This window comes from Leucopleurus acutus (assembly GCF_964270905.1).
Source record: "Leucopleurus acutus genome assembly, chromosome: 3".
NCBI classification, from domain to species: Eukaryota; Metazoa; Chordata; class Mammalia; order Artiodactyla; family Delphinidae; genus Leucopleurus; species Leucopleurus acutus.
Genome location: NC_139145.1, coordinates 18,621,157 through 18,647,735, shown reverse-complemented (window position 1 = coordinate 18,647,735; position 26,579 = coordinate 18,621,157). Strand labels below are relative to the sequence as shown.

The 26,579-nt window shown below is 40.0% G+C and overlaps 1 protein-coding gene across 3 annotated transcripts in view; it reads right to left on the bottom strand.

Annotated features, from left to right (window-relative positions):
* Positions 1–4,397: 4,397 nt before the first annotated feature.
* Positions 4,398–26,579, bottom strand: part of ZNF354A (zinc finger protein 354A) — a 28,909-nt gene continuing 6,727 nt past the window's right edge. For 2 of the 3 annotated variants that reach the window (XM_082837154.1, XM_082837153.1), the window contains one exon: positions 4,398–6,759. In XM_082837154.1, the coding sequence (XP_082693280.1) occupies positions 5,195–6,759 (1,565 nt within the window). In that variant the 3' untranslated portion in view covers positions 4,398–5,194. Of the gene's footprint in view, positions 6,760–25,884; positions 26,262–26,579 lie in introns of those variants that run through there. The other variant, XM_082837155.1, reaches the window with a different exon arrangement.

Here is a 26,579-nt window from a genome sequence, read left to right as displayed (position 1 = left end):
CTATTATACATGAAATTGCTTTAATTTCCTTTTAAATTTTCTATTACTAGCATATAGAAATAAAACTGATTTTTACATGTTGATCTTATATCCTGAAACACTGCTAAACTCATTTATGAGTTCTAATTGAATTTTGGTAGTTGTTCAGCTTTTCTATATATAAAGTCATGTCATTTGCAAATTGAGAAAATTCTTCCTTTCTAATTGGGATGCCTTTTATTTCTTTTCCTTGCCTAACTGCTCTGACTACAACTTCCAGTACAGTGTTGAATAGAAGTGGCAAAATCAGGCACCCTTGTCTTGCTCCTAATCTTAGGGGGAAAGCTGTGTTTCACTATTCAATATGATGTTAGCTGTGGATTTTTCATTACTGTACTTTATCATGTTAAGGAAATTCCCTTCTATTCCTGGCTTGTTCAGTAATTTTACATGATTGGATTTTGCATTTTGTGAAATGCTTTTACTACATCAAGATGGTTTGTGTGTGTGTGTGTGTGTGTGTGTGTTTGTGTCTGTGTTTTGCCCTCATTCTACTAATGCAATGTATTATATTGATTGCTTTTCTTATGCTGTACACATCTTCAATTTCTGGGATAAATCCCACATGTTCATGGTGCTTTATCCGGCTAGATTTAGTTAACTTGACTAGGAGTTAGGCAACCATAGGTGCCAGAGACTTCAAATTCCTCTAGTATCCTTGTTTTTGTCTCCACTATTGACAAAACACTAAACACTCCCTAAACACTCCTCCTCAAGGAGAGTCTGTATCTCTCTTTCTGCTGTAATCCAGTGTTGTTGGTGTGTTGGCAAGCTGTGGGGGTGGGGGTGGGAGTAGGGGTGGGGGAGGAGGATTCTATAATCTTCCAATTAAATCTCAGTCTTAGTAGGCCTATGTCTAGAGCAAATGTTTATCGGGTGGTATAGCTTTTTCCCAAGCTCCTTGCCCTATATTCCCTCCTCTAGTTGCAGCATTCCCAATCTTTTTCCTTGAATCCCCCCCCAACCCTATCTCTTTGACTGTTTTCTCCTCCTTAGTGAGACACGAAGGTTAGAGGGGGCTAAAGTGGGAGGAATGTCCTTACCTCAGCTAGAACAAGACTCTGAGAAACTCTTTTCCCCAGGAGAGTAGGCATTTTTGGTGGAGAAGACTCTGAGTGTATTTCACAATGGTTACCCTTCCTCCACTAGAGCCCTGAGGGAATATTTCTCAGGTCACCACCACGCAAATCCAACCGGGTTTCTGGATCTAATGACAATGGAAATGTGGGGGACTCTTAAGACTGTGGCCCCCCAGGAGTTTCTCACTCTCAAGACAGTCCACACGACCTTCAGCAATTTATCAAAATGAGCATTTAAATATTTCTACCAGTTTATGGCTCCAGTAATTTCTGTTCCAGGTGAGCAGATCTCAGCTATATCTTTCTGGATATGCCTGTCTCTCCAGATTTCAGTGTTGCAATTTGCCCACCAACCTCAGTTCTCAGGAAGATAAAAGAAAAGTCACTGATTTTCAGCCTGCTCCAATTTTTCTTGTTGTAAGGATACAAGCTATCACTTGCAAGCCGTTTACATGTCATAGCTGAAACAGGAAGTCCAAACAAGTTTTTGAATGCTAGAAAGTTGAAGATTATGAAATGCAAACAAAATCACAAAAATTCTTTAACTGCTCAAATGTTTAAATGCTGAAGTAATGCAACAGTTTCACAATAAGTACTCCAGTGTCAACAGAAAGAATATCACGGGTTGTCTATGCAGAATTATGCAGAAATGCAGAATATGGGCAAGATAGCCAACACCCTGCATAGAATCCATTACACTTTGATTCAACTTTGAATAAATTGTTTGCACTTTTGCACATCCACCATAATTTGCATTTGTATTATCTCTATGAAAAGCAGTACACTTATTAATTCAATAAGTGAGCAGCAGCCTTCTAAGCAAGTCTTTTTCACGAGAAGAACATACAAGCAAAGGGAATTTTTTTTTTAGTATTGTGATTACTTGCATCTTGGGCTGTGTTGTAAAAAGACAAGGCATTTTAGATCTTTAATAATCTCTGTAATAGTAAATAGAACTATTACATTTTTTATTATTGCAGCATTTTATCCTGGCACTTAAAATTTGCTTGCAATTTTAGAATCAGAAAATACTCCTGGTATGTTTGATCAGTCATTTGTGCTGAAAAGATTGATAATGATGATACACAATGTGGACAGTCATTAGAACTTCTGCTGTGATTATTTTCATCCGAATTTGTTTTAATTAGAAAATGTATTTTATCTGTTTATAGCTAAGATAATCATATATCTCTTAGGTTTAGCTGTTAATAGATACTGGTTTATAAATGACTTTCTATCACTTTTTTATATTGAATGAACAGTTTCATGCTGTGGAAAAGGTTTCAACAGGATTTTTTTCCTCATTTAATAGATAACCAATGTTCTAAAAATTAATCATGAATTTACATTTGCATTTGGGATTCAAATACTAGATGACAGCAAACACCACAGGAATTGAAAATATTGAATTTGATAGTCTAATGGCATCGTTATTATGTTTGTCACTTACGAGGCTAAAGTTATAACAGTAAATTGGGGTTGAACTGTAGAAGTTGTTACAAACTAACAATAAATTGAACTTTGATATGTGATGCGGAAAAGGTGAACTTCATGTATGGCTGCAAGTGAGAGCTGTATTTGCAAGGAAGAACCTCCCCAAAGAAAGCCACAGCTGATCTCATACAAGGTTTTGGGAAGCTTGGTTCAAGCATTGGTGGATTTGCAGAAGCAGGAGTGTTTATTGGATTGACAGACTTTCAATTATGTTAGTGTGATCACTGAAATAAGGCTGTTATTGACTGGCATACTTTCAGAAGTATGGTCACTGGAGTGAGGTATCTGCTGACTTGTCTACAGGCATGGGATCGTAACAAATTGGCTTTCAGAAGCTGAAGTCTCTTTAACTTGCTGTCAGAAGCATGGCCACTGTTGATTTTCAGAGCATGTGTACTGATCCAAAGTAATCTCTAATTAATGGTGATTACTTGCTTACAACTTGAGACTTTGACAAAAAGAAATCTTTTCCTTTCTTTAATATGGAAAAGAAGACTTTCAATTCTCATTTACCTTCTCCTACCCCCACTCGGCCCCCCAACTTTGGTCTTTCCTCAGCCAAAAATATGAGAGAGACTATAAGGGACTGTTTCAGTCTTTGTGGAGATATAATTTTCAGCTAGCATTGCCACCTAAGTAATTTAAGTGCCAATTATTGAAGCAGAAAAATAGCTTCAACTGCTCGATTTTCATTATTGGGTAAAAGCACAACTGATTACAATAAGGGTGACCTGACAAAATCAATACAGGATGCAGTTCAAAATCATTCGATACGAGACATATCCAGTATACAGAGGATACCTGGCAACCCTACCTTCGAGTCAGCTTAGCCTTCTCATTCACCAACCTCATCTGTTTGCTTGTGAACACCATGTCTTATTTCTAATACATTATGTTGTCTCCTGTTCTCCATATATGCTGTCCCTGCTTGAGTTTGGACTCTCATTCACCTATCACTTGAATTACCATAGCCCAGATTTCTAGGCATCAGTCTATACAGCTTTTATACTAAATACACCCTCTACACATCGTTGCCAGAACAATGTTTCTTGCTTAACATTTTTAACTGACTCCATCAATTTCAGGATAAAATCCAAACTTTTCAAGGCAAATAGGCCCTTTGTTATCTGGCCTCTGCCTTCTACTCAGACTTTAACACCTGCCATTCTCCTGCTCATTAGTTTTATACTTGAGTTTCCATAAAGGTGTCATGGTATTACTCACCTCTACCTCTCCTATTTGGAATGCTTATCTCATCCTCTGGAGAGTTTTTATTATTCTTTCAAAACCTGGCTCAGGCATCATTGCCTCTGGAAAGCTTTCTCTGATGTCACAGGTTTCCTTGGTTACATTCAATCTCTCCTTCATCATGTCTAAATCTCTACAACATTCTTGCACTGCAACATATTGTCACAACCTATCTATTTGCCTGTTAAAACAACCACACTTACATACAGTGACATAATAATTTGCTTTACTCATCTGATAGTCTCTTAACTCCATCCCTTTTCCTCCATTCATGGTTTCCTGAAGGCCTGTGACTTTTTTCTTAAAATTCCCAGTGTGCAGTATAGTACTTGCCCCAAAGCTGGGACTCAACCAACCAACCAAACTACTGAGTTGTTTATAAATTACTCCTTTTGTTTTCTTAAAACTGTTGGACACTACAGAACACCAAGTAGGAAAAACATACGCTTTATTTCATGAAGTGATTGATGTACCTTTCAATATTTTGGCACATATGCTAGATTCATTAAACTACTTTTGACAGCCCCTTCTGTTGTGAATTTAGAATATATGTTATTAAATATATATGTATAATATATATTAAATATACATTTAATAGCCTTAAACTTGAAAATCACTTATTTTTCCATTTAATATACTTAAGATGACAGCTCACAGTATATAGCATGTATAATTTCATAATAAATGACTTCAGAGCAAAAAAAATAATTCTGAGAACAGAATTAAAAATTGGGTAGAAAATTTTCAATTCACAGCAATTACTAGAAGAACAAAGGAAGAGAACACTTTTATTTCTATTTTTAAATGAAATCCATGCACAAAGTTTGACATCAAGTCAGAAAAAGGACAAACCCCAGAAAGTGAGAGGTAGTTTACATTCATTTTAATCTTTTATTTGGTCCTTTTCTCTAAAAATGTATAACTTCTTTGACCACATCTTTTATATACTATTACAATGTCAGTTATTTTTTAAAAAGTATTAAGTTTACAGTTTAACAGGAAATCCAGTGCACACTTCCCTTCATCACCCAGATGTTTATAACAATTACATATGATATGCAGCATATGATGCTGTAGAGAAAACAATTATTTTACAAATGCCCAAAGTCAATGTCTCCAGTCAGGAATTCTTCATTTTAGGTTATTATAAAGTGTCTGATAGGACTGAACAATTTCCACTTTCCTCATTATCTATTACATAGGTTTACCCTTGGAATTTATTATTTGATGACTAAACCATAGAATAGTTTTTCATATCCATTACATTTATTACATCACTTTCATGTATTCTGATGAGCTTTGGTTTCAGAATTTCACACATGCAAACCTACTTTCTAGGGGTTCTCTTCAATATGAATTTTATAATGATTAGTAAGAGATGACCTGTGATTGAAAAGTTTCCCACATGTATTACATTCATAGGGTTTCTCTCCAGTATGAATTCTCTGATGGGCAATACGTGATGAGCTCTGTCTAAAAGTTTTCCCACATGTATTACATTTGAAGGGTTTCTCTCCTGTATGAATCCTTCGATGTTGAATAAGAGCTGAACTTTGGCCAAAAGATATCCCACATTCTTCACATCGATATGGTTTCTCTCCTGTGTGAATTCTCTGATGATTACTAAGGGATGAGTTACACCTGAAAGTTTTCCCACACTCATTACATTTATAGGGTCTTTCTCCAGTATGCATTCTCTGATGTTGAATGAGAGCTGAACTTTGTCTGAAGGCTTTCCCACACACTTTACATTTACATGGTTTCTCTCCAGTATGAATTCTTTCATGAATGATAAGTGTTGAGTGGGAACTTAAGGCTTTACCACATTCATTACAATTATAAAACTTCTCACCAGTATGAATTATTCGGTGTCTGTTAAGTCGTGAAATAGAAGTGAAACCTTTTCCACATTCATTACATCTATAAGGCTTTTCTCCAGTGTGAATTCTTTCATGTTGAATAAGAGATGCACTCTGACTGAAGGCTCTCCCACATTCACTACATTTAAAAGGTTTCTCTCCTGTGTGAATTCTCTGATGATAACGAAGGGATGAACTAGACTTAAAGGTATTGCCACATTCATTACATAAATAGGACTTCTTTCTGGAATTCATTCTCTGACATCCAGGAAGGGATGTGTTGCAACTAGATGCCTTCCTACCTGGATTATATTTATAGGGGTTTTCTCCAGCATGGATTTTTTGATGTATAAAAAGGCCTGACCTTCTGCTGAAGGATTTACTACATTCCTTACATCTATAGGATTTCTCCACAGTGTGTGTTCTTAGGTGTTTATAAAGGGATGTACTGAGAGTGAAAGCTTTCCCACATTCTTTACATATATAGGGTTTCTCTCCAGTATGAGTTATTTGATGTTGAATAAGAGCTGAACTTTGGTTAAAGGCTTTCGAACAGTCTTTACATTTAAATAATTTCTCTCCACTATGGTTTTTCTCATGTTTACGAAGGGATGAAGTATTAATGAAGGTTTTCTCACACATACTACATTTATAACGTTTCCCGGCTGTGTTGATTTTTTGTTGATTAAGTAAATTGGAATTCTGTTTGAAGCTGTTTCCTTGTATTTCACATTTTGGTGGGGTTTTTTCTCTGGGAACCATCTGTTGCCTAACAAGGACTGACTTTAGGCTGAAGTTTTGGCCAAATTCAGTATTTTTATGTTTTCTTTCTACAGTGAAGATTTTTTTGTGAGTGACTGAAACTATCTGAACACTTTGGTTTTTCTTCTGCTTTTTCTCTAATCTGTCTTCATATTTGCAAGGTTTTTCTGATTTGAAGTCCCAGGGTCTATTCCTTTTGGATCTTTTCATTATCATCTCCTGAAATGAAGAACCTTGTGTTTGAGTTGACTTTGTGGTTTTATAACTGTTCTTCCATCCTGGAAGGGACAGAAAAAACTGGAGATGTTTCATGTGATACAGCATTTGGTTACTGAGACTAAATGTATAGACTGAATATTGATGGTATTTAAATAAGGTCTTGGGGGACGAGGGGAAGATGGCAGAAGACTAAGACGCGGAGATAACCTTCCTCCCCACAGATACACCAGAAATACATCTACATGTGGAGCAACTCCTACAGAACACCTACTGAATGCTGGCAGACCTCAGACCTCCCAAAAGGCAAGAAACTCCCCCATGTACCTGGGTAGGGCAAAAGAAAAAAAGAAAAAACAGAGACAAAAGAATAGGAATGGGACCTGCACCAGTGGGAGGGAGCTGTGAAGGAGGAAAGGTTTCCACACACTAGGAAGCCCCTTCACGGCTGGAGACTGCGGGTGGCGGAGGGAGGGGGGGAGCTTCGGCGCCATGGGGAAGAGCGCAGCAACAGGGGTGAGGAGGGCAAAGCAGGGATATTCCCGCACAGAGGACTCACCAGCCCGAGAGGCTTGTCTGCTCACCCACCGGGGCGGGGCTGTGAGCTGAGGCTCGGGCCTTGGGTGGATCGCAGGGAGAGGACTGGGGTTGGCAGAGTGAACACAGCCTGCAGGGGTTAGTGCACCACAGCTACCCAGGAGGGAGTCTGGGAAAAGGTCTGGAGCTACAGAAGAAGCAAGAGACTTTTTCTTCCCTCTTCGTTTCCTGGTGCACGAGGAGAGGGGATTAAGAGCGCTGCTTAAAGGAGCTCCAGAGACGGGCGTGAGCCGCGGCTAAAAGCGCAGACCCCAGAGATGGGCAGGAGACGCTAAGGCTGCTGCTGCTGCCACCAAGAAGCCTGTGGGCAAGCACAGGTCACTATCCACACCTCCCTTCTGGGGAGCCTGTGCAGCCCGCCACTGCAAGTTTCCCGGGATCCAGGGACAACTTCCCCGGAAGAACGCACGGCGGGCCTCAGGCTGGTGCAACGTCACGCCAGCCTCTGCCGCCGCAGGCTCACCCCGCACTCCGCACCCCTCGCTCCCCCTGGCCTGAGTGAGCCAGAGCCCCCGAATCAACGGCTCCTTTAACCCTGTCCTGTCTGAGCGAAAAACAGATGCCCTCTGGCGACCTACACACAGAGGTAGGGCCAAATCCAAAGATGAGCCCCTGGGAGCTGTGAGAACAAAGAAGAGAAAGGGAAATCTCTCCCAGCAGCCTCAGAAGCAGCAGATTACAGCTCCACAATCAACTTGATGCCCCCTGCATCTGTGGAATACATGAATAGACAGCAAATCATCCCAAATGGAGGAGGTGGACTTTGAGAGCAAGATTTATGATTTTTTCCCCTTTTCCTCTTTTTGTGAGTGTGTATGTGTATGCTTCTGTATGAGATTTTGTCTGTATAGCTTTGCTTCCACCATTTGTCCTAAGGTTCTATCCGTCCGTATTTTTTGTTTTTAAAATTTTTTTTCTTAATAATTATTTTTTTAATTAAATAACTTTATTATATTTTACTTCATTTTACTTTACCTTCTTTTTTCCTTTCTTCCCTCATTCCTTCCTTCCTTCCTCCCTCCCTCCCTTTCCTTCTTTCCTTTTCTTCTTCCTTCCTTCCTTCCTTTCTTTCTTTCTTGCTTTCTTCCTACTTCTACTAATTCTTTCTACTTTTCCTCCCTTTTATTCTGAGCCTTGAGGATGAAAAGCTCTTGGTGCTGCATCCAGGAGTCAGTGCTGTGCCTCTGAGGTGGGAGAGCCAACTTCAGGACACTGGTCCACAAGAGACTTCCCAGCTCCACATAATATCAAATAGAGAAAATCTCCCAGAGACCTCCATCTCAATGCCAGCACCCAGATTCACTCAACGACCAGCAAGCTACAGTGCTGGACAACCTATGCCAAACAACTAGCAAAACAGGAACACAACCCCACCCATTAGCAGAGAGACTGCCTAAAATCATAATAGGTCCACAGACACCCCAAAACACACTACCAGATGTGGACCTGCCCACTAGAAACACAAGATCCAGCCTCATCCACCAGAACACAGGCACTAGTCCCCTCCACCAGGAAGCCTACACAACCCACTGAACCAACTTTAGCAACTGGGGACAGACACCAAAAACAACGGGAACTACGAACCTGCAGCCTGCAAAAAGGAGACCCCAAACTCAGTAAGATAAGCAAAATGAGAAGACAGAAAAACACACAAAAGATGAAGGAGCAAGATAAAAACTCACCAACCTAACAAATGAAGAGGAAATAGACAGTCTACCTGAAAAAGAATTCAGAATAATCATAGTAAAGATGATCCAAAATCTTGGAAATAGAATAGACAAAATGCAAGAAACATTTAACAAGGACCTAGAAGAACTAAAAATGAAAGAAACAACAATGAACAACACAGTAAATAAAATTAAAAATACTCTAGATGGGATCAATAGCAGAATAACTGAGGCAGAAGAACGGATAAGTGACCTGGAAGATAAAATAGTGGAAATAACTACTGCAGAGCAGAATAAAGAAAAAAGAATGAAAAGAACTGAGGACAGTCTCAGAGACCTCTGGGACAACATTAAACACACCAACATTCGAATTATAGGGGTTCCAGAAGAAGAAGAGAAAAAGAAAGGGACTGAGAAAATATTTGAAGAGATTATAGTTGAAAACTTCCCTAATATGGGAAAGGAAATAGTTAATCAAGTCCAGGAAACACACAGAGTTCCATACAGGATAAATGCAAGGAGAAATATGCCAAAACACATATTAATCAAACTGTCAAAAATTAAATACAAAGAAAGCATATTAAAAGCAGCAAAGGAAAAACAACAAATAACACACAAGGGAATCCCCATAAGGTTAACAGCTGATCTTTCAGCAGAAACTCTGCAAGCCAGAAGGGACTGGCAGGACACATTTAAAGTGATGAAGGAGAAAAACCCGCAACCAAGATTACTCTACCCAACAAGGATCTCATTCACATTTGATGGAGAAATTAAAACCTTAAAAAAAAAATTAAAACCTTAAAACCTTTACAGACAAGCTGAGAGAGTTCAGCACCACCAAACCAGCTTTACAACAAATGCTAAAGGAGCTTCTCTAGGCAAGAAACTCAAGAGAAGGAAAAGGCCTACAATAACAAACCCAAAACAATTAAGAAAATGGGAATAGGAACATACATATCGATAATTACCTTAAATGTAAATGGACTAAATGCTCCCACCAAAAGACACAGATTGGCTAAATGGATACAAAAACAAGACCCATATATATGCTGTCTACAAGGGACCCACTTCAGACCTAGAGACAAATACAGACTGAAAGTGAGGGGATGGAAAAAGATATTCCATGCAAATGGAAACCAAAAGAAAGCTGCAGTAGCAATTCTCATATCAGACAAAATAGACTTTAAAATAAAGACTATTAGAAGAGACAAAGAAGGACACTACATACTGATCAAAGGATTGATCCAAGAAGAAGATATAACAATTGTAAATATCTATGCACCCAACATAGGAGCACCTCAATACATAAGGCAAATACTAACAGCCATAAAAGGGGAAATTGACAGTAACACATTCATAGTAGGGGACTTTAACACCCTACTTTCACCAATGGACAGATCATCCAAAATGAAAATAAATAAGGAAACACAAGCTTTAAATGATACATTAAACAAGATGGACTTACTTGATATTTATAGGACATTCCATGCAAAACCAAAAGAAAACACATTTTTCTCAAGTGCTCATGCAACATTCTCCAGGATAGATCATATCTTGGGTCACAAATCAAGCCTTGGTAAATTTAAGAAAATTGAAACTGTATCAAGTATCTTTTCCGACCACAACGCTATGAGACTAGATATCAATTACAAGAAAAGATCTGTAAAAAAACAAACACACGGAGGCTAAACAATACACTACTTAATAACAAAGTGATCACTGAAGAAATCAAAGAGGAAATAAAAAAATACCTAGAAACAAATGGCAATGGAGACACAACGACCCAAAACCTATGGGATGCAGCAAAAGCAGTTCTAAGAGGGAAGTTTATAGCAATACAATCCTACCTTAAGAAACAGGAAACATGTCGAATAAACAACCTTACCTTGCACCTAAAGCAATTAGAGAAAGAAGAACAAAAAAACCCCAAAGTTAGCAGAAGGAAAGAAATCATAAAAATCAGATCAGAAATAAATGAAAAAGAAATGAAGGAAACGATAGCAAAGATCAATAAAACTAAAAGCTGGTTCTTTGAGAAGATAAACAAAATTGATAAACCATTAGCCAGACTCATCAAGAAAAAAAGGGAGAAGACTCAAATCAATAGAATTAGAAATGAAAAAGGAGAACTGACACTGCAGAAATACAAAAGATCAGGAGAGATTACTACAAGCAACTATATGCCAATAAAATGGATAAACTGGAAGAAATGGACAACTTCTTAGAAATGCACAACTTGCCAAGACTGAATCAGGAAAAAATAGAAAATATGAACAGACCAATCACAAGCACTGAAATTGAAACTGTGATTAAAAATCTTCCAACAAACAAAACCCCAGGACCAGATGGCTTCACAGGCGAATTCTATCAAACATTTAGAGAAGAGCTAATACCTATCCTTCTCAAACTCTTCCAAAATATAGCAGAGGGAGGAACACTCCTAAATTAATTCTACGAGGCCACCATCACGTTGATACCAAAACCAGACAAGGATGTCACAAAGAAAGAAAACTACAGGCCAATATCGCTGATGAACATAGATACAAAAATCCTCAACAAAATACTAGCAAACAGAATCCAACAGCACATTAAAAGGATCATACACCATGATCAAGTGGGGTTTATTCCAGGAATGCAAGGATTCTTCAATACACGCAAATCAATCAATGTGATAAACCATATTAACAAATTGAAGGAGAAAAACCATATGATCAGCTCAATAGATGCAGAGAAAGCTTTTGACAAAATTCAACAAACATTTATGATAAAAACCCTGCAGAAACTAGGCACAGAGGGAACTTTCCTCAACATAATAAAGGCCATATATGACAAACCCACAGCCAACATCGTCCTCAATGGTGAAAAACTGAAAGCATTTCCACTAAGATCAGGAACAAGACTAGGTTGCCCACTCTCACCACTCTTATTCAACATAGTTTTGGAAGTTTTAGCCACAGCAATCAGAGAAGAAAAGGAAATAAAAGGAATCCAAATTGGAAAAGAAGAAGTAAAGCTGTCACTGTTTGCAGATGAAATGATACTATACATAGAGAATCCTAAAGATGTTACCAGAAAACTACTAGAGCTAATCAATGAATTTGGTAAGTTGCAGGATACAAAATTAATGCACAGAAATCTCTGGCATTACTATATACTAATGATGAAAAATATGAAAGTGAAATCAAGAAAATACTCCCATTTACCATTGCAACAAAAAGAATAAAATATCTAGGAATAAACCTACCTAAGGAGACAAAACACCTGTATGCAGAAAAATTATAAGACACTGATGAAAGAAATTAAAGATGACATAAATAGATGGAGAGATATACCATGTTCTTGGATTGGAAGAATCAACATTGTGAAAATGACTCTACTACCCAAAGTAATCTACAGATTCAATGCAATCCCTTTCAAATTACCACTGGCATTCTTCACAGAACTAGAACTAAAAATTTCACAGTTTGTATGGAAACACAAAAGACCCCGAATAGCCAAAGCAATATTGAGAATGAAAAACGCAGCTGGAGGAATCAGGCTCCCTGACTTCAGACTTTACTACAAAGCTACAGTAATCAAGACAATATGGTACTGGCACAAAAACAGAAAGACAGATCAATGGAACAGGATGGAAAGCCCAGAGATAAACCCACGCACATATGGTCACCTTATCTTTGATAAAGGAGGCAGGAATGTACAGTGGAGAAAGGACAGCCTCTTCAATAAGTGGTGCTGGGAAAACTGGACAGGTACATGTAAAAGTATGAGATTAGATCACTCCCTAACACCATACACAAAAATAAGCTCAAAATGGATTAAAGACCTAAATGTAAGGCCAGAAACTATCAAACTCTTAGAGGAAAACATAGGCAGAACACTCTATGACATAAATCACAGCAAGATCCTTTCTGACCCACCTCCTACAGAAATGGAAATAAAAACAAAAATAAACAAATAGGACCTAATGAAACTTCAAAGCTTTTGCACAGCAAAGGAAACCATAAACAAGACCAAAAGACAACCCTCAGAATGGGAGAAAATATTTGCAAATGAAGCAACTGACAAAGGATTAATTTCCAAAATTTACAAGCAGCTCATGCAGCTCAATAACAAGAAAACAAACAACCCAATCCAAAAATGGGCAGAAAACCTAAATAGACATTTCTCCAAAGAAGATATACAGACTGCCAACAAACACATGAAAGAATGCTCAACATCATTAATCATTAGAGAAATGCAAATCAAAACTACAATGAGATATCATCTCACACCAGTCAGAATGGCCATCATCAAAAAATCTAGAAACAATAAATGCTGCAGAGGGTGTGGAAAAAAGGGAACACTCTTGCACTGCTGGTGGGAATGTGAATTGGTTCAGCCACTATGGAGAACAGTATGGAGGTTCCTTAAAAAACTACCAATAGAACTACCATATGACCCAGCAATCCCACTACTGGGCATATACCCTGAAAAAACCATAATTCAAAAAGAGTCATGTACCAAAATGTTCATTGAAGCTCTATTTACAATAGCCCGGAGATGGAAACAACCTAAGTGTCCATCATCGGATGAATGAATAAAGAAGATGTGGCACATATATACAATGGAATATTACTCAGCCATAAAAAGAAACAAAATTGAGCTATTTGTAATGAGGTGGATAGACCTAGATTCTGTCATACACAGTGAAGTAAGTCAGAAAGAGAAAGACAAATAGCGTATGCTAACACATATATATGGCATTTAAGAAAAAAAAAATGTCATGAAGAACCTAGGGGTAAGATAGGAATAAAGACACAGACCTACTAGAGAATGGACTTGAGGATATGGGGAGAGGGAAGGGTAAGCTGTGACAAAGCGCGAGAGAGGCATGGACATATATACACTACCAAACGTACGGTAGGTAGCTACTGGGAAGCAGCCCACATAGCACAGGGAGATCAGCTTGGTCCTTTGTGACTGCCTGGAGGGGTGGGATAGGGAGGGTGGGAGGGAGGGAAACACAAGAGGGAAGAGATATGGGAACATATGTATATGTATAACTGATTCACTCTGTTATAAAGCAGAAACTAACACACCATTGTAAAGCAATTATACCCCAATAAAGATATTAAAAATAAAAATAAAAAAATAAATAATAAATAAATAAATAAGGTCTTGGTATATGGCCAAAAATAGTAAGAAGAAAAATTCAGGAGATTTAAGTGGTACAGAGAAACAATCAACAGGAGTTGAGAAGAACAGAGTGAAGAAAAGATTAAACAAACCCATTTAAAGAGGGTGAGTGTAAGAGTGATCAGAAGAATTGGCTAATGGAAAATGGAGAAGAGGGATTCAAGGGGATCCATGAATTGGAAAAGGCAGCCTGGGATCAGAGTCCAAAGCCCATGATAGAATCCTAAATTTTCTTCATGACATTTTTCTTCTTTCTGTAATCATTCCTAATCTGGAAAGTCTTCATCCCTTTTCCCTCATGCCAAATTCCTTTGTATCCTTCAGATTCAGTTCAAAAGTTAACTGAGTCCTTTCTTGACTGTGAGTTTCCAGAGTGCATTTCTCTTATTACAGGCACTCACCAGTGTAAAAAAATATATATATATATATTCTATATATGTAATTATATTTATCTATATCTAAATATTTTTCACCTTCCTTTTCTACTCTAATGTTCTCTGCAAGCAGATTAGCATGCCCTATTAACCTACAGATCCTCCTAATGGCATCTGAATTATACACAAAATGTTTGTTTTGTTAACCTTCCTTAATAACTTACATATACCTAATTTGAACAATGTCAAATAATCTCTATTATTTTTATATTAATTTCATACACACACACACACACACACACACAGGATTCAAGCACTTGTATGAGAAGTTGCCTTCCAGGACAGTACATTATACAAGCAATGGATGGGTTTCAGAGACAGTTCAAACAGGAAGTAATTACTGAATTAATCTACAGAGGTGCCAACAGGTAGGCATGAAGCCAAAAGTTGCAAGATAAGAAAGCAGCCTTGCTCACGCATCAAGCAGGAGATGCTATGCAAGTGGCATAGAAAAGAGTCAAAGATCAATAAGACAGGAATAAACATAAAAACGTAAAAAGGACTAACATGATAAGGTGGTAAAAAACAGAATTAAATTCAATAAATTTTAAAATGGGGTAAGGACACAATTCATTGAATATTAAATTCTGTCAGGGAATAGGTACACATATAGTTTGGCATTTTCTCCTAGAAATGGCTAGAGTAACCATTTAAAGGGCTCCTTTGCAACTCACTGTATTTTGAGATTCCTATCTGACATTCACTATCTCACCTGTATACAGATTCTCTCTGCTTGGTGAACATAATATATTCTGCTTTTCTCTTTTCTTCTACAAGTGTTAACTTCTCAGTTTCCTTCATGGGTAACTTTTTCTATTTCCACTTTAAAAATTGCTTTCCCTAAGGTTTGGGGGTTTTTTCCCCCACTCTACACACCCTCTCTTTTTTTTTTTTTTGCGGTACGTGGGCCTCTCACTGTTGTGGCCTCTCCCATTGCGGAGCACAGGCTCCGGACACGCAGGCTCAGCGGCCATGGCTCACGGGCCCAGCCTCCCCGTGGCATGTGGGATCTTCCTGGACCAGGGCACGAACCCGTGTCCCCTGCATCGGCAGGCAGACTCTCAACCACTGCGCCACCAGGGAAGCCCGACCCTCTCTAATTTTATATGCACCCATCTTTACTATTTCTTTTTAAGGCACTGATATTTGCCAAACAGAGCAAGTGAGAATAAGACTCATTTTAAAATACATATATAGATAAGTATCAATAAATCACTCATTAAATTAGGAACCACATCTTCTGGAAGAGCCCATAATGTGCATTCGTGTAATAGCTCTTCTTCACTTAGCCAATCACAAAACCTATCTGCTCTCTAATCTTTACTGTTTGTTGTAACAGAAAGAGGAGTTTTTTATTTTCTGTTCAACACCTTTCAATTTCCTTGTCCATCTAAGTCTTGCTTAAGTGATCCAAATTTCAATAACATTATTTGGGCAGAAGTGTGGGAGGCAGTGGTAAAAATGGAGTACTTTCCCTGTGAACATCAGTCACTGGTTCTAGGTTACTACATGAGCTGGGAAGAAGATAGCAAGATTCCGAAATTTTGGATTGTAGTTTATAAGGCAAAGTTAGAGACCCTGCCTTAGGTCTGTATGTAAAGACTGCAGTTTTACAACCAACAACTTTACTAGAGCCCTGAGCACTGGGCTCGGGTACCTAAATGGTACTCTGTTTCTCATGCTTTACTGTTCCACCGTAGTCTCCTAACTAGTCTCCCCACCTCATATCTTGCTGTCAATTCAGTCTCCACACTGTAGCCACAGTAATCTTTCTAAAATCCACATCTTACCATGTTGCAAACTTCTGTAAGATCCTCCAACTTATCTTCAATGATTTGTATATAAGTAAGGTCCTGAGTACTTAACATGGTCAACAAGGTGTTTCATGATCTGACCTTCATTCACCTCGGTACTCATCTCCCTACCCTGGTTTCTTGCCAGGTATGCTGAACTGCATGCAGTTTCTGGAGCACTACATGTTTTTATCTTATTTCGTTATCTTTGCATATGCTGGAGACATCCTTTCCATTCACAAATATTTATTAACTGCCTACTATGGACCAGGTAATGTTCTAGGGAATGCAGAGAATGTGATAAGACAGAGTTCCGGTCTTTGAGGAGCTTATACCTTGGTTTTGTGTATGTGTATTGTGTGTGTGTGTGTATGTGTGTGTGTATGAGGGAGGGATGGACTGACAATAAGTAAACAAACAACCATATGGATGTGTGAAGCAAGAGCTTCCTGGGCAAAGAAAACAGCAAACACAAAAGTGTGGTGACTTCTGAGGAACAGCAAAGAGGCTGTGTGGCTAGAGTGCAGCGAGCAAAAGAGAAAATAGTAAATAACATTGGAGGAATAGGTAGAGGCAAGTCATATAAGGCCTCACAGGTCATGTAAGGACTCTGGAATTTTATTCTAAGTATCATGGGAAGTCACAAGGCAATTACATGCTCACTCAAGTTGGCTACTGTGTAGAGAACAGACTGTTGGGGCACAAGTGGAAGCAGGGAGCAGGGAAGATTAGGAGGCTCCTGTAGTTAAGTAGGTGAGAAATGGGGTAGAGGTATATGGTGACTGCATCCTTATGACATACTAACAGAACTGAAATTGCTGGAGGACTCTATGTGGGGTGCTGAGAGGGAATAAAAGAGTTAGGGATCACTCCTAGGTTTCCAGCCTGAAAATGATGAATGCTGGCACAAGCTACTGAGAAGACGACTAGGAAAAGGGCAAGTCTCAGGGGTTATTCTGTTTCAGATATGTTCATTATGGCTGAAATGCCTTAAGAGACACTGAAGAAGATACTGAAACATTTTTTATGTATTATTTTGGAGATATTTTTAGATTATTTTGGAAAAGGTTAAAGCTACATTCAGGTGTTTAGGAGTCATCAGTAGGTAAGTTTTATTTAAAGCTGAAGAACTGGGCTTCCCTGGTGGTGCAGTGGTTAAGAATCCGCCTGTCAATGCAGGGGACATGGGTTTGAGTCCTGGTCCAGGAAGATCAACTTAGTTGCTCTAAGGAGCAACTAAGCCCGTGTGCCACAACTACTGAGCCTGCGCTCTGGAGCCTGTGATCCACAACTGCTGAGCCTGCGCACCTGGAGCCCGTGCTCCGCAACAAGGGAAGCCACCACAATGAGAAGCCTGCGCACCGCAACAAAGAACCCCCGCTTGCCGCAACTAGAGAAAGCCCGCGCGCAGCAACAAAGACCCAACGCAGCCAAAAAAAAAAAAAAACAAAAAAAAACTTAAGAACTGAAAAAGTCACTTAGGCACTGTAATACTAGAGGGCAAGAAAAGGAAGAAAAGCAGAAGAGTATGGTGGTTCAGAAGCCAAAGGAAGAAAGTACTCCAGTGAGCAGGCAATGATCAACTTTGTTAAACAATTTAAGAATTAAAAACTTAACCCTGATTGTGCCAAGATGGAGACTGTCTGGGATTTAATAACTGCTTTTCATGGAACAGTAAGGAAGAAAGCCCCACTGGAGTGCACAGAAGAAACAATGGGAGGTGAGAACATGGAGACATCAAGTATAGAAATGCTTTTGAAAAGTTCTGTTTAAAGGAGAATAGAGAAACAGGACATGGGGAGTTTTCATTTTTTAATGGAAGTAATTATAGCTACAAGGGTCCATACCAATACTGTGAAACTCACCTCAACTCTACTTCAAGTGCCAATGCCTTAGTCCAGAATGGGACTAATAACTTAAAACAGTCATGTTTCCCAATGAAGGGGACATGAGTCCTGGATTATGGACATCCTAACTGTTCTTTATGGTCTGCTTAAAGTTTTCTGTAGGTCTAAGATATGTCTCCTGAAGTGCAGTTCAACTTTTGCTCTCTCCCAGAATCAAGCCTGGGCCTGAGCTAACTCATGAACAAGGTTATGACTTAGGTCAAAAGTTTAGAGACCAGGTGATCTTGCCAATGACCACCACCCTGACTAGTTCCTGTCATTAGGTCTAGATTCTCCTCCCTTGGTGCTTATGAAACTCTGTGAGTCTCTCTTCAACCTTCTCTCCCTAGATGATTTCATCCACTCCCACACCTCCTATCCGAATGACTATCCTGACCTTCAAAACACTTTACAGAGGTATTTCCAGCTGCCTGCTAGACTCTTCATTTGAGTATTTTTCTTCAAATTCAGCTTGTCCAAAGCCGAATCCAGTGCGTTCCTTTCAAACTCTTTTTTGTGTTTCCGAGTTATGAATTATATCATAACTTCTTCAGCTCCTTTGCCATGAATTCTCAGTTTCATCTCAGAATCTTCTCTCCCCTGCATTCCAAGTCTAGTCAGTCATCAAATTCCCTTGAATCTCTTCACTAAGATGTCTCTAACAACCATCATTAATACATCCAAGTTCAGGATCTCCTTACTCAATAGTGACTATTGCTATTGACCTTCAATTTGATCCTTTGACCCGTTTCTCACCTTTCTAGCATTACTTCCCACTGAATTTAACCTTCTTACTGTATAGAACTCCTCTTATTATTTCAAAAAGCATTGACTGCTCCTTATTTAATTCATTCATCAAATACTTAAAAAGCACCTACAATATGTCAGCCTCTATCCTAGGCATGTGATCCACAAAACATTCCAGATCTGGTAATGAAGAGAAACAGTTAACTTCTTTAAGGAGCTCCCAGTTTGGCATAAGAGACAAAAAAGGAGAAGTGTGATAATTTATACAACAAAAACACAAGACAGAAATGGATGAAAATGTGAGCTTACAACAACATCCAAACTACCCTCAGATAGTAGCAAGTGCAAGCTGGGAAGCCATACAAGTGTGGCCAGAATTTGGGGGAAGGAATGTCTAAAATGGGATTTTAAAGGATTAGCCATAGATTAGATGGAGGGATAGTGTGAGGGCTAAAGGCAGCATCAAAATCTTTGAACCCAAGCCAACTTTCCAGACCTATATCCTTCCCACCTTATCCTACAGGTGGTCAGATTCAAAATTATTCCTATAAAAATGTCACATGCATTTGCAGTCTCATAAGGTTTTCTAGAGTCAGAGAATTGAGGGAGCTATATGCTGAGAATTACACACAACACCACCATGGGGGCAGAACTACACATCTGTAAATGTATTCCAGAATGCCTGTGTTGGTGAAAAAGAGAAATGCTGTTTTAGAAATTCTGTTGTTGGTAATTCTGATTTTTAAAGCTTTTTATTATGGAAAATGTTCAGCATGTACAAAAGTAGAATGAATTGTACAATGAATTGCCAAGCCAGCATCAACAATCACTAATGCTGTTTCATCTATTACCTTATTATGGGTTGAACTGCATCACCCAAAAAAGATATGTTGAAGTCCTAATTTCCAACTACTTAGAATATGACCTTATTTGGTAATAGTAACTTTGCAGATTCAATCAAGTTGAGATGAGGTGATTAAGGTAGGTCCTAATATGACTGGTGTCTTTATAAAAGGGAAATTTGGACACAGGCAAGCACAGAAAGACCATGTCAAGATACCGCAGGGGAACACCAAGTGACAAGAGAAGCAGAGACTGGAGTGATGCAGCTGCAAGCCAAGGAACAAGGACCACTGGCCACATCCAGAAGGTAGGGAGAGGCAAGGAAGGATTCTACCTGGAGTTTCAGAGGGAGCATGGTCCCGCAAAACTGTGAGACAATAAATTTCTGTTGTTTAAAGCCACACAGTTTGTGGCACTTTGTTGGAGCAGGCTGAGAAAATTAATACAACTCCCTTACATCTCTTTCATTAGCATATGCTAAAGTACGCTAATTCCATATTATATCATTTCATCAATAATATTTCAGAACACATTTCTCAAAGATAAGAACTCTATTTGTAAACATAACCACATATTTTTATTATACGCACCAAAATCAACATTATTTTTGAAGTTATTTTTGCCTGTAAGGTACTAATTACATGTTCTTCACCCAATTCCAATGTGGTGGTGGGGGGGGCGGTTTCCACATCAATAATAAGCAATTCTTGGATACCAACTGGGTGTCCTACAATTCAGCTCAACTCTGACATTATCTACCTGGAGATAGCATCATATCCCACAGGTTAAGGGTTCAGTCCTACAAGACTGCCCCCTGCCTCCCTCAGACACCAGTCACAAGCCCAGGTTATCATCTGTACTTCTGACCAACTGGCTATAAATCAGAGGTTCCCACGACCCCCTTCTTAGGTTTGGTTAATTTGCTACAGTGGCTCATGGAACTCAGAGAAACATTTTGCTTACTAGATCACCAGTTAATTATAAGAGGATATAACTTGGGAACAGCCAGATGGAAGAGATGCACAGGGCAATGTATGGGGAAAGGGCATGGAATTTCTAAGCCCTCTCTAAGTACACCACTCTCCCCAGACCTCCACATATTCACCAACCCAGAAGCTTTCTGAATCTGTCCTTTTGGGTTTTTATGGAGGCTTCATTATACAGGCATGATTGATTAAATCATTGGCCACTGGCAACTAATTCAACCTCCAGTCCCCCTCCCCTCCCTGGAGGTCAAGGGGCGGTACTAAGTTTCAACCCTCTAATCACATGATTGGTCCTGGCAACCAGGCCCCATCCTAAGGTAGGGTCCAAAAGAAACCTCATTAACATAACAAAGACACCTTTGTGGCTCTCATCACCTAGGAATTCCCAGGGTTTTAGGAGCTCTGTACCAAATATATATTTCTTATTATAAATCATAATATTTATATAAATCACTAAGGATCTTTATTCAAGCTGCTGTGATTTAAAAGCATTTGAGATAATTTTTCTCTATGTGACTAAGCCAGCAACCTGAAACAAAATTAGGGTCATTTGTTTCATTTTGCTTTCAATATTTATGGAACACTTTTTCATTTTTGTTTAATCTTGTTTTATAATTTATAAAACATTTTTATGGTTCCAAAGTCAACATTATAAAAACAATGTACCTTAAAAAATTCTGCATTCTATCCTTGTTCTCTCAATCCTTTTTCTTTTTCTTCCTTCACCTTATAGGTAACCATTTTTATAGATCTGCTTTTATCCTTTTTTTTTTTTTGGCTTCTCTATTTTTTTTTAATATAAGCAAATATACACTTTTTATTTTTTGGTATTTCCTCCTTTCTTTGATAAAAGTCCTACTCTCACTGTTCTGTTCTGCACTTTCCCCTACTTAGTAATATTATCACCCCACAGTGGAATTTACAGAGTTCTTCCTCATTCCTTTTTACAGTGAGAATTCCACTGTGAGAATGTCCCTCAGCTTATTCAACCAGATTCCTTTGATGGACAGTTGGATTAACTCTAACTGCAATACACCAGGACATCATATGGGTACACGATAAAGGTACAGCTTTAAACCAATATCCATATTGCTAATTAGAAGTCATAGCATTTATAAAATTCTAGCCCAAACTGGACCCACTGGGCTAACATTATCCAAAGCCACATACAACCAAAATCACCTCTTCTGCCAGCCAAGAAGAGAGCCAGCTGAAGGTTGTAGAACTACTCCTTAGAATGAAGAAGCTCTTTATGTACTGACATGGAAAGAGTTTCAATATATATCAAGTGAAAGGGGCAGAATAATGTGTGCTGTATAATATAATTTGAGTGGACAGAGGAAAAAAAAGAAATATTTGTTTATATTTGCATAGGAGAGCTCTCCAGCTACTGCCTCCTTGTCACATCTTACCTTGTCGTATCCCACACGTATTCATGTCCTCCTGCTCACTCACCCCTCATGGGCTCCATTCTGGCTTCTGTCCTTACCACTACTCTCTCTAAGGCAACCATGACCTTCATGTGACAAAGGCAAGATGCTCTCTTCAGTCCCCACCTAACTTACCTCTCAGCAGCATCTGATAGTGACCCCTCATTTTCCTTCAGATGCTCACTACCTAAGCTACAGTGACCCTGAACTTGCCTCCAAATTCTTCTCATGTTCCACCACCTTCAATCTCCTTTGCGGCTTTTCAATCTTCTTTGTGCGCTCATTTTCCTCTACCTGATCTTTAATCCTTGGAGTTCCATAGGGTTGAGTCCTAGGCCCCTGATTCTTTTCACTCTGTACCCTTTCAACAGGCCAGCTTCATCTATAAACATACTCTAGGCAAGACTTCTCTCACTCTCCATACCTAATTATACAACACCCTGCTCAAAACAGCAACTTATATGTTTCAAAGACAGCTCAACTGAATTTATGATTATTTCCTCCCCCAACCTGTATAACCTTTTTGTCTCTGTAATTGGCACCAGTTCTGAATCGAAACTTTAAAAGGCATCCTTCACACCTCTCCCTCCGCTAATCAATTACCAAGACTTGTTAATTCTGCCATCTAAATATGTCTCAAGTTCATCTACTTTTACCTACCTCTACTGATACCATCCTTTATGAGACTTGACTTCAATGACACTAGACTCCTGAGTTTCCTTCTACAGTACACCTTACCTTGTCTTCCCTACGGGTTCATTTCTCTCTGCCTAGCCATGAAATGCCAGAGTTCCTCAAGACTGAGTCCTAGGCTCTTTCTTGCTCTTGCTGTACTCTGAATCCACTCCACAGGCTAACTCAAACTCAACCACTGTTTCAATTATCTTTAGTGACAGGGTCTCCCAAATTTACATTTAATGCCCAGGGTATATTATAAGGGGTGGAACTCCAAATCAAACAGGCTATTTGACATCTCCACTTGAATAACTGGGTCAACCAAAGACAACTTAATTTAATTCATCCAAAACCATATTTATACCATCCCCCAAATCTGATCTCCTAGCACCACTATCTCAGTGAATGATATCACTGTCCATCCCAGAACAAGCCACAAACCAAGCACGCATCCTTGACAACTCCATCTCCTCTATCTTCCATATCTAAAGCATCTCCAAGTCCTGTTGCTTTTATCTGCCAAATATCTCTGCAACTGGTTCCCTTTTTTCTGTCTCCATCACGACTACCTAACCAAGTCATTCGTACATTCACTAAATGGAAGCTGACTCTGACCAGGCACTATTTTAGGTACTGGGGACATGGGAACAAATGAAACAGACAACCCAGCATGAGGGAATTTACAATCCAGAGAAGAGCTGATAATAAATATGTACTATTTTGCAGTAATAAGTACTCTGAGAGAAAATGAAGCATGGTGAGGGGATAAAGAATGTGGAGGACAAAGGACCTGTGTCCTGTGGAGGACAAAGGACAAAGGATGAGCTGTGTCTAACTGACAAAGTGCCATCTGAGCAGAAACCTGTATAGTGTGAGGAAGTGAGTCAAGTGGGCTCCAGGCCGTCAGGAAGAAGAATGGTCCAGGAGAGGAAAAAGCAAGTGCAGAGGCCCTGAGGTGGGAGCCTGCTTGGCCTTCCTGATGAACTACAAGGAGGCCAGGGTGATTAGAGTTCTCCTATGAAGGGCAGAGAGGAAGGAGGTGAAGGCGAAGAGGTAGCTGGGGCCAGACCACAAAGGCCTCTGAGGGCCACGCTGGGGGCTTTGGATTGTGTTCTATGTGATAGAAGCCACTAGAGGTTTTGAGCATGGGAGTGAGATGACCTGATCTTTTAAATAGACCATTCTGGCAATTACAAGGACAGTAGATGTTGGTGGCAGGAGAGGAGCGCAGGGGATGAGAACAAGACTAAATCAAACATAGTAAACAGGGCTACAGAGCATTTGGGCTCAACTTTCACCTTGTAAGAAATTCACTCTTTAAAATTACTGCATGTTATTTCATTAGGCTGCCGCTATAACCCCTACAGCACCTTTCTGCAAATTAGAAAAAGACCCCTACTCTCTGTGCAGATGCAGCCCCAGCAAATCTCGGTGAGTGGAAGGCAGTCCACAAGCAACCCCTCAGCTGACCACCCTTCCAGGTTCAGTCTGCCCTGAATTCTTGTATAAATATAACAAAGGAAGAGAAAAAGACAAAGAAAGAAAAACACCTTTACATTGGAGGTAACTGTTAACCTAGATCATCCCTGGATTTTTAAATTTTTGAATAAAAGAATATTTTCATGTTAGGTGTAAACCAAACTCATGAGACGTTCAAGTTGACTTAATCACATTATTCTTATTTTATATATATATATATCTCTTATATACATAATATGCCAGAATACTGATTAGACTTTGGACTCATTTCTTAAGTAAGAGACTCAGATGAGACTGAGGGAAGTGACTGTTCAAAGGGTCGGTTTTTGGTTCTGGTCTAGAGTTAATGATCAAGGTACTTCCAAGAACATCCAGGTCCTTCACCTGAGCTCACAGGGAAGTGAGCTCCCCTTGGAAGGGAAACTGTTCCGAGGGCACTTTAGTCCAGGTAGATGGGAGATTCGCCGGGGTGCAGGAGAGACACAACCACAGGCCAGCACTCCCAGGATGCTCCATCTGACTGTCACCTTTGACCAAAGAGAGGAGGTTCATCCCATCAAGAGAAACGCACACACTGGTTGGCTCTGATGTCCTTACTTCCTCCAGATACCCACTCAGAGTTTTCCTTCAGGGACAGCTTCCCAAACCTGAGAAGGACTTGACGTCACCACTAGGTGCCTTCAGGGTCTCTCTGGACAGCTTTCGGCTCCAGTCATACTTTCTATTCAGTTTAATCCAACTAACACTTCACTCAGGAAGGGGGATTCCTCATGGATCAGAGGCTCCCAAGGCTCTGATTGAAATGGAAAATGGAAAGGGAACAATTCTTCCTTTGATCTTCCACGCCACACTCAGTCCACACCTGACGCCCCTCCTAAACTCTCCACTGGTTCCCTGCTGCCTGTGTTCTCTGTTTACTTTGTGGTGGTCTCTAGCAATTCCCACAAAATCAGAATATTTCTCCCAAGGGACAGTTAAAAGATATAAGGAGAGATAAGTGTGGTTCCCACCTCAAAAGATCTCACCTTATACAGGGAAGAATGAGCTCTACTAAAGGTGTGGGTGCTTTAGGGATCGAGACAGCCTGTCCCACAGCCCTTCTGCTGGGCCCCCACTGTGAGGGGTCATCACTGACTTGTCTGGATCCAACAGCAACCTCAGACAAGTCCTACCACGTCTATGCCAGGTGGCTCCACATTGGTTGCAGGCTGATCCTTGCAGAATATAAACCTGGGCCCGTGGCCAGGGTACTTCAACTCCTCAGAGGCTGTGCCTGGCTCTCAGGTCCCGGCCCCCTCTCCCCGCTCCCGTCTCTACACGCCGGCTTCCTTTGTCTGGACTCTCGGACATGCTCTTCCTGTGCCTGAACGCTTTTCACAACGTGGGATCCGGCCCTTCCTCGGGAAGCCTTGCCCACAGCACCCCTCCTGTTCCACGTTCTCACAGCACCTGCGGCTCTTCCCCGAGGTCCTCACCAGTCTGTCATTCCACAGTCCTGTGTGCGCTTAGCCTCCCCCTCCACTGAGCTCTGCCAGGGCAGGACCTGCGTCCTTCTGTCCAAGGTTGCGCTGCTGTTTATCACGGGACAGGAAAGCAGTGGGCGAGGGTTAGAACCTGGCTCCCCCAGAGCCTTGGCCTCCCCAATTCAACAGCTCTCAGTCCTCAACTTCCATGACAGCCGAATCTGCCAGTTTTCTCCTCTGGTGACTTCTTCTCAGGCTCAGCCACAGATTCTTCCTTCTTAACCCACCTCATAAACACTGAGGTTTCCTGGGACTCTGTCCTCTCCTCCGTTCCCTCATCTTCTCAGCTCAAGGCTTCAAATGCCACCTTTGCACTGATGGCTCCCTGACCTCCCTGTTGAGTTCCAACCCTGTATACCTTCTACAGCTGTCCACTGGTGACCTCTACCCATATTTCACTAACATTTCAAATGAAATCCATCCCACACCAAACCTGTCCTATACCCTTAATGAAGGGACCTCTCCTCTTTCCTGAACTCACTGCACATGCCTTCCTCCAGGTAACGTCTTGCCTACATTATGCAATAATCTCCAGAAGGTTCCCACCTCTAGTTTTTCCTCACTTCAAATCTAAGACCAACAGTGTTTCCAAAGTGACCATTCTTATTTAATTGAAATTGCATAATAAGGACTTCATGAATATATTC